This window comes from Myodes glareolus, chromosome 20 (assembly GCF_982192425.1).
Source record: "Myodes glareolus chromosome 20, mMyoGla1.1, whole genome shotgun sequence".
In the NCBI taxonomy this organism is placed as follows: Eukaryota; Metazoa; Chordata; class Mammalia; order Rodentia; family Cricetidae; genus Myodes; species Myodes glareolus.
Genome location: NC_142045.1, coordinates 13,996,169 through 14,013,108, shown reverse-complemented (window position 1 = coordinate 14,013,108; position 16,940 = coordinate 13,996,169). Strand labels below are relative to the sequence as shown.

The following is a 16,940-nucleotide window of genomic DNA, read 5'->3' as shown; positions in this document are numbered from 1 at the left end:
TAGAATGGCAAAGGTTTTTCACAACTGAAGAAAAATTATTTGAGTTTAAAAGCACACTACATAATGGGGAAAGAATCTTTGTCAGATTATATATACAGATTATATATATAATATATTACATATATTATATAGTGTATATATATATATATGACAGAAGACTGACATCTAAAATATAAAACCCAGTCAATGACTGGTCTAATGAAATGGTGAGACTGCTCTCAGAAGCAGAAGTACAATTGACTGATAAACATTTAAAAATATGATTGGTATTTTTATCCTTTAGTTTGAATGATATTTAAAACTACCTTTAGATTCTTCACCCCAGTTAAAATAATGATCATTCAAAATTAAAACTCCCTAAGAAATCCTATCAAGCGTGAAAGAAAAAGGGAACAGTTGTATCCAGCTTGTGAAATACTAACCAGTCTGAATATCTTTGAAATCAATATGGGGGCAACACAAAAATCAAAAAGAAAAATTACCAATGACCCAATGGTACCACTTCTGGGTGTATATACACTAGGAACTTTAAGTCAGCATATAACAGAGATACCATCACATCCATGTTTATGCAATACCATGCGCAATAGCCAAGTTATAAAATCAGTCACATTTTCAATGACAATCGAACATATAAATATTATGAGGTATATGTATACAAAATGAATTCTTGTCCATAAATGAAATTGTTATCTTATGGAAAATAGACACAGGTGCATATTAGTTGAAACATATTTAATGTAGAAAGACAAGCATCATGTATTCTACCATGGGTGAAATGTAGAATTCTGGATATATGAATGTATAAGCATCGAATGGTGGGGGAAAAAACAGGGAGAGGAAAGCTCTAACAGAAAGGAGAAGGAGGAAAAAAATTGAGGAATGAAATGGAAGTAAATGGAATATGGTCAAAATTGTTTTGTGGCTAAGAATGTTTCATACTCGTCAAAGGACAAATTCACCAGCAGTTTCTCTCAATTTGGAACATCTATACCCCAAATACAAGGGCTCCCACATTTGGAAAAGAAACATTACTAAAGCTTAAATCACATATCACACCACACACATTAATAGTGGGAGACATCAACATCCCCATTCTTACCAATAGACTGGTGTCCAGAGGGGAATTAAATAGAGAAATAACTAAACAGATGGTATAATTCAAATGAACTTAACAGATATCTACGGAATGTTTCACCCAAACTCCAAAGAATATACTTTATTTTCAGGACCTCATAGAACCTTCTCCAAAATTGTCCATATATTCTGTCATAAAAGGAGTCTTAGCTGACGGAAAAAATATTGGAATATTCCACAAAATTGGAAAATCTAGAAGAAATGGACAAATTTTTGATAGACACCACATACCAAAATTAAAACAAGATTAGATCAACAATTTAAACAGATCTACAATAATTAAATCAATAGAAGCAGTCTGACAACCAAAACAAAACAAAACAAAACAAAAAAACAAAACTCAGGGCCAGATAGTTTCAGCACAGAATTCTTTTTAGAATTCCAAACAAGAATCTTCTTAGATTCCAAATTAGAGATAACACCAGAACTCTTCAAATTATTGTACAAAATAGAAACAGAAAGAACATTGCCAAATAATTTTATGAGGTCACAGTTTCCCTGATTCGCAAACCACACAAAGACTCAATAAAAACAGAGAATCAAACAAATTTCATTTATGAACATTGATGAAAAGATACTCAATAAGACACTGACAAACTGAATCCAAAAACGTCAAAAAGATCATAAACCCCACCAGGTGGGCTTCATTCAAGACATGCAGGCAAGGTTCAACAAACAAAAATCTGTCAATGAAATCCACCATATAAACAAACTGAAAGAAGTGAGACCAGGGATACAAAGAATATATGTAAATATAGTAAAAAGCAGTATACATACAGCAAGCAAACAGTCAACATCAAATTAAATGTAGAGAAACTCAAAACAATCCCACTAAAATCAAATAGGAAATAAGACTGCCAACTCTCTCTATAGCTATTCAATATAATACTCAAAGTGCTAGTTTGAGAATATGAAAGCACAAAAGGAGATCAAGGGAATACAAGTATGAAAACAAGAAGTTGCTATTTAGAGATGACATGATAGTATACATAGTAGCCTCAAAAATTCTACCAGTGAACTCCTAATGCTCATAAATACCTTTAGAGAAGTAGCTGGATACAAGATTAACTAAAAAAGAAATCAGTATCCCTCTTATATACAAATGATAAAATGGCTGAGAAAGAAATTAATTAAACAACACCCTTCACCAAAGACATAAACAATATAAAAATAAGTTGTGGTGACTCTAACCAACCAAATGGAAGACATGTATGACAAAAACTTCAAGTTTTTGGAAAAAAATGGAGAAGATATCAGAAGGTAGAAAAATCTCCCATGCTCATGAATCAGTAGGAACAACATAGTACAAATGACCATCTCACCAAAAGCAATCTACAGATTGACAGTCAACGGGGTGGGATTTCAGGGATTTCCCTGATGCAAGGGAAATGCCCATGAACCTACAAGGATAACCCAGCTAAGATTCCTAGAGATAATGGATATGTATCCTGATCTGATCATCTCCTGTGATCAGATTTGTGACTATTCCAATTGCCATCAGAAAATCTTCATCCAGAAACTGTTAGAAACAGATGCATAGACCCATAGCCAAACATTAGAATGAGTGATTTCCTAGTGAAGAGAAGAGGAAGGATTGTACAATCAAGGGAGTTCCAGAAAACATCCCAAGAAATCCCACCAGTACAACGAACTGGGCTCATAAGAACTTAAATGAGTTTGAATCAAATACCAAGGATCCTGCCTGGAACTAACCTGGGCCCTCAACATATATGTGACAGTTGTGTAAATTGGTCTATATGTAGGACTCCTAAAAAGGGATGCAGAGGCTGTTCTAAGGTTTTGACTGCCTCTTGGAACCCTATTTCTCATACTTAATGGCCTTGGCCAGTCTTAATACAAGAGGAGGGGCTTATTCTTATCACAACTTGATGTCATGTTTTTTGTTTATATTCACTGAGAGGCCTACTTGCTTCTGAACAGAAACAGAGGAGCAGATTGGGGGTGGGGATGGAGCATAGGGAAGAAGAGAGGGAATGTGAGGACAGAAGGGAGGAAGAACAGAGGCTAGAATATAAAATACAATAAATAAATAAATTTAAAAAGTAATCTAGTCTGAGAAGGTGGTAAGGATGCTGAGAGGCAAAGGTGACCTCTCACCGCAGACCTCTGTGCAGATCCCTCTCAGTGAAAGTCATCTAACCTCAGAAAAAAAAACTAAAAAGCATTTTTTGTTTTTAGTTTATATTAATCTATTTTTTGCTTTTGTATTTGACAAACCATGCAAATAAAAATTAACATCCCATCATATTAAAGTCTTAAAATACTTAAATTCTTCCTAGAAAAAACTACAGTTAACGTATGTGAACACATCCCTGAAAAATTTTGTGTCTATTTAGAAGTACACATTTAAACTTGTTACACAAGTCACATACATCATTCATTTAGTGATACAACAACAATCATCTTAGACACTAAATTGTCAATGAATAATAATATAAAGATGATTGGTTTTATAATGGATTAGTATGTCTATTTACCATAATACCATATGTTAAGGAATTGTTTTCAAACTGAGAAACAACTCAAAGAAAATTTTCTTTATAGCTTCTAAATATGAGAATTAAGTACAGCAGTGCTAAAAGGTATGAAGAAAATATGGAGACTATGTTTGCATAAATTTTCCTGTGCAAATATACTCTATGTTAAGAATGTTTAAATTCAAATAAACACAGCCTTGAAAGAACATAGTAAATTGTATATTTCACTGGAGCCAAAAAATATGATTTACTGCCAGCATTTCTATGTTCCCTCATGTCTTTCACCCCACAGTGTGATGGTCAGATTTCATCCTGTAACTGTTCTAAACTCTCACCTCAACTTTTCTTCCTTTAGAGTGATATTATCTTTTGAATTACACTCAAGAAGAATTCATCACTCTTACAATCCAGCATTAATCAACGTGAAGAGAGCTGATAATTTGAAGCATTTTGGAGTGGATGACAGGCGTCCTGTGAAAGTTAAGGTCTAAGAGGAAAAGTCTTAGTTTAAAAACATGGCATGCTTGATGGCAGCCTCGGTGCTACAGGACTGTACCTCCCGCTGTCAGCTAAATCTCCCAGTGTTCAGTAATAAATACCAGTGGTCACACTGACACGGCCATATTTTCTTTAAGTCCAGCGTCAAAAAAATTAGCACACTGCTCACACCATCTTATTTGCACGTTTTTTGAAAACAGAAATGGGAATTCCTCTCCTCCATTCATTATATTTTCGGTACAGTTTGATTTAGTGGTGAGAGTGACATTAAGTAATCAATGTGATACTGGTCTTGAACTTGTGACTCTGGTGCCCCAGTCTCTTGATTGTTACACATCACCACATCCACACCAACTCTCCCTCTACAGTGTTAGCTTTCTCTAGTTTTCCACTTGCGAAATTTTATAAATTATTTTTTGTAAACTCAGGCTTCACTATAAATTGATCGCTCTAAACTTGGCAGAAGCGTTCTGCTGTACATAGAGATAAAGGGACAAAGCAATACACACAGAGAGAAAAAATGTCTTACAAAAATAGACCCAAAGGATATTATGAATTCATTTCAACAGATAATATGTATTGATCATTTGGAATTACCATTCACTATATAATATTTAGAAGAACAAGTTGCATACTAAATTACCTATCAATGCATACTACAACTTGTAATAGTCTGTGTGCCTATTGATTAAAAGCAATATCTTGAAAAAAATTTAAAAATTTACCTTAAAATATTTTAAAAATTAAAATTGTTTCTTAAAAAAATACAAGCTTTTATACATCCTAAACAGTTAAGTAAGTATGAAAAATATAAGTGTCATCTCCCATTTTCCATTAGTAAAATATACCTCTGTTCTTAGAGTAAACTAATTTGTTTTCTTAATAATTTGGTTTTACAAATTAATGTATTTATAAAAAAATTTCCCTGAAATGTAGGCTTTATCTTAACTGAATTCTATTTATGAATTTAGGAAGGAGTTCAATAAATGATTGGTCAAAAGTTTCATCTACTCTTCTACTCTTTTTACTAAAAGAAAATGCCAAGTTAAAGCTAGAAAGAAACGGTTAAACTTTGTAAGCAGCAGGAAATTAGAAACAAAAAATCAGAATTTGTATCAAAGTCCCTACATGTTTACTGACTGATGCAGAGAAAGCCAAATGTGTAGACTCAAACAAAATGCAATGCAGGGACCCACAGCATTTTGGGGGGATAAAAGGAGAGCTCGTTGGAGAAAGAAGGCTTGTTGTGTAAGCATAAAAACCTTAAATTCAAGTCCCCAGCATCCCTGGGAAAAGGCAGGTGTCCTCACTGGCATGGCTATAAACCTTGCACTTCAAGAACAGAGTAACAGGTAGAGTGGTGAAGGTTACTGCCCTCTGACCTGATTCTGGGTTCAGTGAGATATCCTGAAAATGACTCAAAATAATGACAGAGCAGAATCATTAGCATCCTTCTCTGTTCTCTGCATATGAGATTGGATATCAGTATCGCACATACACTTGTGTGCATGCAACACACACACACACACACACACACACACACGTGTGCACGCACACACACATTGGAAATTCAGCAAATGAAAAGCAGAAAAAGAATGCATTTGGAAGCTCTCTACTCATTATATCCCTAAAAACATATGATAACTTCATAAGCGTGCAGCATTCCAATATGGAAAAACCTATTGAACTAACTGTGAACCCGACAGGAATCAAATCCTGGAAGTATAAAAGTACGTGCCTCAAGTTCCAGCAACATGTTCCTTTAGATGTTCCTTTTCCATAAAGGAGTGACTGGTTTCTATCAGTTTTTATTAATTATTGATTTAGGTATTATTAGTTTTCCTGTATCCTAAGGAAATAATCAAAATGATAAAGAGTCTGGTAATCCACTGCACAACAGACAAATGATGCCAAATAAACTTAATCTAGATTTTATAAATGATACTATCATAAAGTAACAGTGCATATGAAATAAAACATATCTCATTCAATCAAAATATTTTTCAAAAGACAAGATGACATGTGAATGTTATTGCTCCAGATATAATGTATTTCCAAAAAAACCTGTAGGCATCCTGTCTCAGGAAAGCAAAAGGCATGATTTGTGTCTAAATAACTGTACTTTTCAATTTTTATTGCGTCAAGATTTTTCTTAAGGAGCAATTTTTAAAGGGAGCCAGGATAACCAAAGAAAGCAACACAGGAACTTCACACCTGCACTCTTGTTACCTATTTGCAGTTTTGATGCCATATAATTATGCACTATAATAATTATCTTAGCAAGTACTTACTGTTGTTTTCCGCTAATATTACATGTATAATGAATGCACTCAGCTGAGTTAGCTGCTTTCAGTAATTACTCATATTTGAACTACATGAAGAACAAATGATTTCATATTCAATTATTTGAATAACACATTTTCAGACATAGCAGAATAAATTCACCAGCAAACAGTGATCAAGAAATCTGTCACATTTGGGTTTTAAATATAGTATCACTCTTGAATCACCAATGAAAAAATTTATTCTATAAAAAGCGATGAACCTAAACTAATTCCACCAAAACAACTATAAAGTTTGTCAAACTTTGCAAAAAAATCAGGAGACAATGTAGTTGGTATATGTATTTTATAAAGGATCCTGAAATATCCAGCACCGTGTCACCAAATAAATGCATAGATATTTGGTTGATCATTGAAAATTCTCCAAATAACATTTTATTATCCAAAATTTTGAATAAGGAGGAGTGTATATTGTTAAATATATAATAAATCAAAATGTGAAACTTTCATTCACTATTTTATAAAAGTCTTCTAAAATATGTTTATGTACTCATGAAAATAGTCCTCAGTACACAATATTCAACTGTTACTCTGGGCTCTTTTGTGAACATCAAAACCATAGGACTTTCTCAGCTTTTAAAATATTTTTAATTATACTTTTGTGTGTTTGGGTGTTTTATCTGTGTATATATCTGTGCAACAACTTGAGTTTCTGTTGCCATCAGGGGCCAGAGAGGTGTCATAGCATGTGCAGCTGAAGTTGCAATCAGTTATAATCTGTCATGTAGGTTCTGAGAATCAAACACTGGTCCTCTGGAAGAGTAGTCAATATTCCTAACGGCTGAGCCATCTCTCCAGTGTCAAGACTCTGTCATCTATGGACTCCATTGAACTCCATCTCTGATTTCCTTCTCCTTCTACTCATTAGCAACATTATTGTGTATGTTTGGCTACTTTGCTTATCACCCATTAGTAGAATTGTATATTTTGTATTATATATTTTGCCTTCTGTGACGGCAACTCTTGGTTATCAGCTTGGATTATATCTGAAATGAACTACAATCCAGAAATAGAGGGCATACTTGTAAAAAGATTTTCAGCTTTGTTTGAAGTGGGTGGATCCACTCATAATCTGGACCTTTGAGGTAGAAAGACACACAACTTCCATCTAGATTTTGAGGCAAGAGGACACAAACCTTTGATCCACATTTTAAAAAGCTGGATGACACAGGACTTTATTTCAGACTCAGTTTTGGAGGGTACATATCTTTTATTCATATATGTGTGTGTGTGTGTGTGTGTGTGTGTGTGTAATTTTCATCTCCCTCCACTCCTCCCAGGCCCCAATTTAGAAAAAGAGATCTCCCAGTAATATCAACTGAATGTGGTCTAACTAATTGCAATTAAGACTAGACACATGCCTTCATATCAAGGCTAAGCATGACAATCTCCTAGGAGGAAAGGGATCCCAGAAACAGGCAAAGGAGTCAGAGACAACCTGCTTTGACTAAGAGGAGTCCCGCAAGAAAACGATGCTACACAACTATACCATATGCAGAGGACCTAGCTCAAACTCATACAGTCTCCCTAATTGTCTCTCCAGTCTCTATGAGCCCTATATCGCTGAGTTACTTGATTCTACTGGCCATATTATTGTGGTGTCTTCTGCCTTTCTACTCCTACAAACCTTCCCTCTCCTCTTCCATGGGTTCCCTGAGCTCTGCCTAATGTTTGGCTGTGAGTCTGCATTTGCTCCCATAAGTGGCAGGATAAAGCCTCTCTGATGAAAACTGGGCTAGACTCTAATCTATAAATAAAGCAGAATATCAGTAGAAATTGGTTTATTGACATTTTTGGTGTATTTATGTGAGATTAGTCATGGTTTGTCCTATCCGTACACTCTGGGCTACCTAGCCTCTGCTTCCTGGCCATCCAGGAAGTATTACATGTGACCTCCTTCTCACTGCATGGGCCTCCAGTTGGACCAGTCATTGGTTAGCCACTCCCACAAGTTCTGTGCCACTATTACCCTATCACATCTTACAGAAAAGAAAAATTGTACATCAAAGGTTTTGCGTCTGGGTTGATGTCCCAGTCCCACCACTGCAAGTCTTGCCAACTTAAGTTGGCAAGTTAAGGTTCCATGTACCTCATTACTATTAGTCTTCACTAGTGTCCTACTTGTAGATTTCTGAGAGTTTCCATTGCACTAGGATCTTGAGGAAGACACATGCCTTTAATCCAAATTTTGAGGGAGCAAGATATACCTTTAATCTATCCCATACCTTCCTATATAAGGAAATAAAAGAAAGAAACTTTTGTTCTTTTCCTGTTTGACCTCAGCTTGTTAGGGTATCCAAACCTTCATTGGCATTGAAGCCTATTTCTTCTGGAAAGAACAGACCACGAGTGAATCTCTAGGACACAGACTGCTACTGCACAAAGTAGAACAAGAAGTGAGTGACCAACGACCCAGTTGGACAGCCTAGTCTCTAGGTCCTCTGTTCTGAGGCAAAAAAAAAAAAAAGATAAACACTGTCTCAGAGCAACGTGTTGGAAAAAGATTTTTCAATCAAATGGACCTTAGAAACAAGCGGGTATAGCTATTCTAATATCTAACAAAATAGACTTCAAACTAAAATCAACCAAAAGAGATGGAGAACAACACTTCATACTCATCACAGGAAAAATCTATCAAGATGAAGTATTAATTTTGAATAAATATACTCCAAACACAAGAGCAATCACATATGAAGAAAAAAAAACATTACCAAAGCATAAATCTCCCATCAAATCCCACATACTAATAGTAGGAGATTCCACATTCACCACTGGACAGGTCTGTCAGACAGAAAATAGAGAAATAAGGATACTAACATATTATGACTCAAATGGACTTAACTGACATCTATAGAACATTCCATCCAACCATAAAATAATATATCTTCTCAGCACTTCATGGACCTTCTCAAAAATTGACCACATACTAGGTAACAAAGCTAACTTCAAGAGAAAAAAAAAGAAATAGCCCCCTTTATCTTATCTTATCACCATGCAATAAAGTAAGAATTCAACAGCAACATCAATTTCAGAAAGCTTCCCAACTCATAGAAATTGAACAATGTTCAAGTGAATCACCTCTGGGTCAAGGAAAAAATAAAGAAAGAAAATAAAAACTTCGCTGAACTCAATGAAAATTAATACACAGCATACCGAAACCTATGGTACACTATGAAAGCATTGCTAAGAGGAAAGTTCATAGGACTAGTGCTTACATAAAGAAAATGGAGAAATCTTGTACTATCAACCTCACAGCACACCTGAAAGTTTTAGCAGAAAAAGAAATAGACTCAACAAAAAGGTGTAAGTAATAGGAAATAATCAAATTGAGGATTGAAATCAATAAGATAGAAACAAAGACAACAATACAAAGAATTAGTGAAGCAACCAACTGATTCTTTGAGGAAATCAACAAGATAGATGAACCCTTATGGTGCGGGATGTCCTTCTGTATAGTATGTGTTGCTTTTATTAGTTGATGAATAAAGTTGTTTTAACCAATGACTTAGCAGAGTAAAGCCAGGAAGAAAATCTAAACAGAGATATGGAAAAAGAGTAGGCAGAGTAAAAGAGATGCGATGTAGCTGCCAAAGGAGAACAACACTGGAACCACAGGTAAGCCACAGCTCCATGGTGATACACAGATTAATATAAATGGGTTAATTTAAGATATAAAAACTATCTAACATTTGCCTGAGTCATTGACCAAGCAGTGTTGTAAATAATATAGTTTCTATCTGATTATTAGAGTTTCAGCGGCTGAGAAACAAACATGCATTCTCTATTTACAAAAGTGGCATCCACCATTTGGGGCATGAATCTACATAAGAAATAAATAAGGTAAAGAGAAAGAGAGTGAGATTCTACATCCACTAAAATGGGAACAAAGCACAGCTTTTTGGTAGCCACATTTTTTTTCCCAGATAGGATCTGTTTGCTGGTAGCGAGCAGAGCCACAGCTCCTTTGAAAGGAGGCTTCCAGACTCACCATTAACAGCAGAAAACTGCACGGCTTCATTAAGAGACAACAGCTCCGGCACTTTTGGGAAGTTTTGCATTTAAATGAGATTTGTGAGCCGAGTGCTACTGGTTGCTTAATGGTGAATTATTTAAGGTATTATGTTTATATAGCTTATTTAAAAATGTAATGTATACCTTAAAAATACAGATTAGTAGGTAGTCATCTGTAATAGTCAAACTGTAGTCATATTAGTTAAGCTTTCAGGATGAACAGAGATATATTTCAGATGGATAGGTATCCTTCACACCTTTCAAAGACTTATGGAATATGTCATTTAAAATGTTTTAAGAATTTAGATTTTTCTCAGCAGTGAGACATGTCTGATTCTGGCAGCACCAATTACTTCAGAGAGAACATTGTAGAAACTCATGGAATCTGTCTCCAATGTGACAAGGCTAGCCATTTTGGAAAGAAACTGCTCTTCCCTGGATGGCTCAATGATGTACTATATGAACTGGATATGCAGGACACACAGAAAAGTGAATGCTGAACTTTCCAAAAGATAGGATGGACCTTTGTGATTTCTGCCTCATGAAACAGTCAGACATTATAGAGTGCAAACTTGTACAGCCACTTTGGACATCTATATCGACATTTCTCAGGAAATTGGGAACCAATCTACCTCAAGATCCAGAAATACCACTCTTTGGTATACACCAGAGATGCACACTCATACCACAAGGACATTTGCTAAATTATATTCATAGCAACATTATTCATAACAGCCAGAAACTGGAAACAACCTAGATCCACCTCAGCTGAAGAATGGATGAAGAAATTGTGGTAAATTTACACAATGAAGTATTACTAAGTTATAAATAACAGTGACATCATGAAATTTTCAGGCAAATGGATAGAACAAGAAAAGATAATCCTGAGTGAGGTAAATGAGACCTAGAAAAGTAAACACAGTATATACTCAGTCATAAGTGGATACTAGACACAAAGCAAAGGATAGCTAAGTTATAGTCTGTGATCCCAGCGAAGCTATGAAACAAGGAAAACCCTAAGACACACATACATGGATCCTCTGGGAAGGGGAAATGGATTCTGGTAAACAGGAGACTGAGGCAGGAGAATTGTAAGCTCAAGGCCACCCTTAGTGACGTAGAGATACTCTTCATCCCTGATATATATATACACAAAAGTAAAGCAGAACAAAAAAATTTAAAAAACCTTAAATATAAAATTTCATACTATTATTCCTAACAGCCCTAATGTGAAGATGACACATATGCCCCATCAAATGTTGGATGGATAAATAAAATTGTCTACAGTCATATTACAGACTGCTGCTACTTATCCATAAAAATAAATGAAATACTAAATCACAACAGCAATTAATGCTTTAAACATCACATAAATAAGGTAAACAGATCCCTAATTATACATTGTGGCAAAACTGGCTAATCTATAAGAGGTAAGAAGTAGAAGATTGTGGGGAATGTGTATGGTTACCAGGAGTATGACTGTAGCAATGAAGAAATAAGCAGTTTCACTTTGAACTGATAACATGTTCAAAATTAATTGGACCAATAACTACACATATTAGCAAGAGGGTTGAAATTCACTGCACTATACATCTTACATGAACACATCTATGGCATATGAATTGTAACTTCTCTGTGTAAAACAATCCTATCAATTGTCCCCAGAAAAAAAAAAATTTGGTCTTGAGTCTATTTTTGAAATTCTGAGTATGTGATCAAACACTTAAATGAAATGTTGAGCAAGCATTCTTCCTGAGTTAAACTCTCAGACTTCCAATGCTTTCAGCAAGCTGCCCCGGCCAACAGGCAGCTCAGGAACAGGCATATTGGTTTGCTAGCGGGAAAACGTCAGTGTTTGTTCTGGGAGGGGGCCCTGTGCAGGGGTTCAGACAGAAGCACAACTCTGGGATGTGAATAATATGCCTGGCTTACACTTCTGATTTTCCATGGAGGCAATGTGCAATCCAGGGCTTCTGAAACCCCACAGGGGATGTATTTGGTTACAAACCTCTCTGCAGGTAGGGAGCTCAAGTTTACCTGCTGTCTGCAGTTACTTCTGATAAACTACAGCTTGACCATTAGAAGTCTTCCTTAGAGTAAACATGTTTCAGATACATTTTTCTACTTCTCCAAGAAAGGACTACAAACTTAACTAAAGGCCAAATTTAAAACTTAAGAGGAAACGCTTTCGTTAATTTTTCACCCATACGTAATAAGATAAGTTATATTCTTCATTCAATTTTAGTTAATGAATACTTTGGCTTTCAAAATATGGAGAAAAATTAACTTTTGCTACCTAAAATGTCTGGTTTTGTTATTTTTGGAATTTAATCATATCATTACAGATTCGTTCACATTTTTATACTCCTAAAAGTTGATTTATTGGAACCAGATACAGTTCTGAACAAATCTGACGCATTCCTAACAGAAGTTGGAATTTTATCGGAAGACCCGGAAGAGTGAGCAGTTAGTAGTAAGGTAATTTTGAGAAGTCCCTTAACTGAGTTGGCAAGACTGATAATTGTTTGGTTAAAGAGCAATGAACTCGGCCCTGTAGTTTAGGGATAAACATTAATCACACTCATGAAGTAGGAAAAAAAAAGCAGTATACAGTTGCTATATATATTTTAAGTACTTTACTTTCCCCTGAAGTACAGTATGAATATTTATAAGCAGTCAATTTATACTATTTCTAGGATAATTTTGCAGTTTGACTGTAAGATCTAGTGAACATGTGATAATCCCCTCTGAAGGGTAATGTCTTGGTGTCTGCATCGTTCTACCTTACTAAAGACTTTAGGGGCACTTATCAGATATCCTACATATCAGATCTTTACATTACAATTCAGATCAGTAGCAAAATTACAGTTATGAAGCAGCAATGGAAGAATTGTAAGGCTGGGGTCACCACACCGTGAGGAGCTGTAGTAAAGGGTCACAGCATTATGAAGGTTGAGAGCCACTGCTTTAGGGATAAGACTCTGAGCAAACCAACTGTTCCAATTCAGGTACAGGGTTTGCATTGCCATTTAGATAGCCATCAGTCCTCTGAGCAAATTCTCCCCTCCAAGGGAAATCTCAGCAATTCCAGGAAACAGCAAGAAGTTAATTTGCCTTAACATCCTTGACATAATGGCAGATTTTACTGTGTCTGTAATATAGCTGCATCTCCTATTCCTACCTTCACACTTGAATACCAACTTCTTTCTATGCAGTGACCTTTAACAATTCTCTCATTCCCTAAAACAAAGCCAATAACGAGCTATGAGTTTACTCTGAATTCTACACTGTCAGAAAATCAAGTTCCCCTCAAAAATAATTGTAAGATGTGTCTTCCAGTGTTTTACTAGATTGCTCAGAAAACACCAGCTCTAAGCAAGAGAAGCAAGAAAAGCAGGGCAAGAAAAAACTAAGTGCCAGCTATAAAACGGGAGCGGCCTGGGAGAACAAAATGTGTCATAGAAAATAGTACATTTACTAATATAATATATTATAATATAATAAAATACATAACACAGACTGGGGAAAGGATGAAGAGAGCTGTAACCTCTTCTGGCTCTGAGCCTCTCCTTCACGCTTGTATAAATCTGTGCTAATTTACCTCCCACTTAATTCTTAGGAAGAGCATTTGGTACAAGAAAAATAAATGGCAGAAGGGAGGTGTGATGGCCTCCAGAGTGGGACTAAATTGAAACAAGGAGGATGTTTGAACATTTTACAGATGGGGGTTATGCAATGATCTGTAGGTCTCTTTCCAGAACTCATTGAAATATAAACCCCATTTGTGAGATATTGAGGTATGAGATCTTTACATGTGATTATATCTAATTAAATCATGCATCCAAGTTTCTCTTGGAAGTCTGCTTCTGTCCCTGTACCCATGCAATGGTCTGGACAACCTGAAACCACTGCAATGGCTTGCATGTCACAAGGCCCTCCTTTTCAAATGCAGCCTCACCCCCAGTCTGGGCCTTCCAGTCTCCAAAACTGTGATCTGAACAAATGTTTAATCCAGTCTGTGGGGTCTTGTGATGTCAGCGGAGTACACACAAACAGGCCATCCCTTAGAAGCAGTGTTAGAAGTGGTAGATGCTATAGACAAGAAAAAAACTCCGGAGGCGGTCTCGGTGATGCCCGCCCCATCTGCAGCTGCGTTCCAGCAGTCAGAAAACAGAGCACCTAAGCTACAAATAAGAGAATCTGGGGGCCATGTCCAGCATACGTATAACACATGTGAATGGCAAATGGCCTTTGTAAGAACATTCTCCAAAATGACTAAATTGTGATGTCAAAATACATCATCTTAAACATTAATCGGACAGTAATAATGTGAGTCTAAAACACGGTTATGGGCATTGTCAATTTAAATATAATATTTATATTATATATAATAAAAATATATATTATATAATATATAAATAATATATATAATATATAAAAAATATAATAAAGTTAGCAAGTACAAATTGTATTCTATTACTGAGATTCATTTGCTCAGCAATTAATTCCCTGGAAGTTTATTCATAGAAACATATATTCCTAATTACATCCATGCTTACATAACACACCTTCCCATGGAGATAAACAGCCTCATACAAGACAGTATGAAATCCTGCCTGGATGGCCTCTTTTTCTGTCCATAACCTTCCCACTTCCGAGGTTTCAACTTTGCAGTTAAGAGAATCTCCATTCCAATTAAGAAAAGATACTTACTATAATCTATCTATTAATGATTTAGTTAATACAACCTCTCCTGTGCATGCCTTACTTCACAGTAGAATGCCTTTTCTGCGTTTTCTACAGCCTTCTATTCTTCTGATTAGCGTTCTCCTCTGTCTGAGTGTATTTTGTTAAAAAAAAATACGAATGCTTGATATATTAAGACCTTATTTTTCTTATGGAAAGAAAACCCTCCAGTCTCAGTCTTGACAATTTTTCTAATTAAAAACATATAACTTTTATAGTCTGCAGTTGTTCCTGTTCCTTTACACTTTACTCCGCACATGATTGTGTAACAGGGCTTGAAGGGGCATGGAAACCTGAGATGTTTCAGTCACTGCCAAACATCAACCAATCATAAAGAAAATAGAAGTTGTTTAAAATTGTGTTAGTCAGCAAGAAAATGGTAACAAAAAGTTTGATTTTAGTATTGTAGGGATGTTCTTAAGTGGGAGATGAGCTTATCTAAATGATAGTTCATGAAGATTAATGACCGTTTACACAACAAGCAAGAAAACAAATTCCTGCTCACACACTAGCTAGACATGATACTTTAAAAAAATCATTAATTTAAAACTTTGACAGATAAAAATATTGTTTAATCTTAGTAGTTTATGTTTACCAAGAGAGGCGTAATCTGAAGATTGTAATCAAGCTAAGTGTTTGAGGGACTGACTATGTTTAAAAAGTTTACACAGTAAAATAGAATCTGGATTATCATTCAGTGAAATAATTTTAAGATACAAGTCAAGGATGACTATACATAACAGGATTTGCAGAAGTTAGTATGAAATTTCCTGAATTGTAGATAATAAAATATGTTTAAATTCATTTGTGATGGAACGTTTTCGGAAGAGGCCTACCTGTAGAAGAGTCGTTCTGTGGAACTTTAGTGCCCCCTTCTGGTGCATTTTAGCAAAGCATCCTGAGCAATAATCCTCGCCACATTCCAGGCACACCTTTAAAAATAGGCAGGCACGTGTGTGTATATGATAGGACACAAAGACTGCACAACTCTCAGAAAAGGTTTGCACAAAGATGTTAATATGTTTTGAATTTATTCCTCCAACTACACAGATGTCATTGGAATGAAAAAGTGCTGAAATGCTAAAATTCAACACTGAGAAACTATTTACTCTGAGAACAAATAATAGCTGCGGTTGTGCTCTCGATACACATTATATACATATATTCCTGTGCCATTTTATAATAGTGATGAAAAGCTAATAGCATCCAGTCAAACTCCTTGACCTGGTGGAAATAATGTGAAAATGTTATACATTAAAACTCTCATTTCATGACATGCTTTATTTTTATGCACATCAACACTAGTTGAAAACAATACATAGTGTCCCTTCCAACACTTTCCACATGTGTACATGAATGCATTCCTTTCCTGGTGATTCTTAAAATACAGTTTTGAGAATGTTGTCAGATGTGTGTGCAAAGGAAAGAGAAAAACAAGATGTGGTGTTTCTGGCAACTGAGATGGTCACGGGTCAGTTTATCTTCTGGCTTCCCGGTAATAGGAAAATGTACTGACTAAACTGTGGAAAGTTTGGGTATGCAACATACATGTTCCATGATGCTGTTAGGAACCAGCGCAAGCAAGGAGAATTGGAAATAAAGCTTTTACTAGGATTGAAATCGCTATTACGAAGTTGCTGTAACATTGCTTCAACACCTTCCCAGTGTGATGTGTTTCAGATTGGCCCAGGATGAGAAAACGACAGGA

At 35.6% G+C, this 16,940-nt stretch overlaps 1 protein-coding gene across 6 annotated transcripts in view; it reads right to left on the bottom strand.

Moving 5' to 3' along the window:
* Zbbx (zinc finger B-box domain containing) overlaps positions 1–16,940 on the bottom strand; it is an 89,918-nt gene that overhangs the window by 49,887 nt on the left and 23,091 nt on the right. For 5 of the 6 annotated variants that reach the window (XM_048424751.3, XM_048424753.3, XM_085682496.2 and 2 more), the window contains one exon: positions 16,069–16,164. The exons of the other annotated variant lie outside the window; for it this stretch is intronic. In XM_048424751.3, the coding sequence (XP_048280708.3) occupies positions 16,069–16,164 (96 nt within the window). The remainder of the gene's footprint in view (positions 1–16,068; positions 16,165–16,940) is intronic. 6 annotated transcript variants of the gene reach the window in all.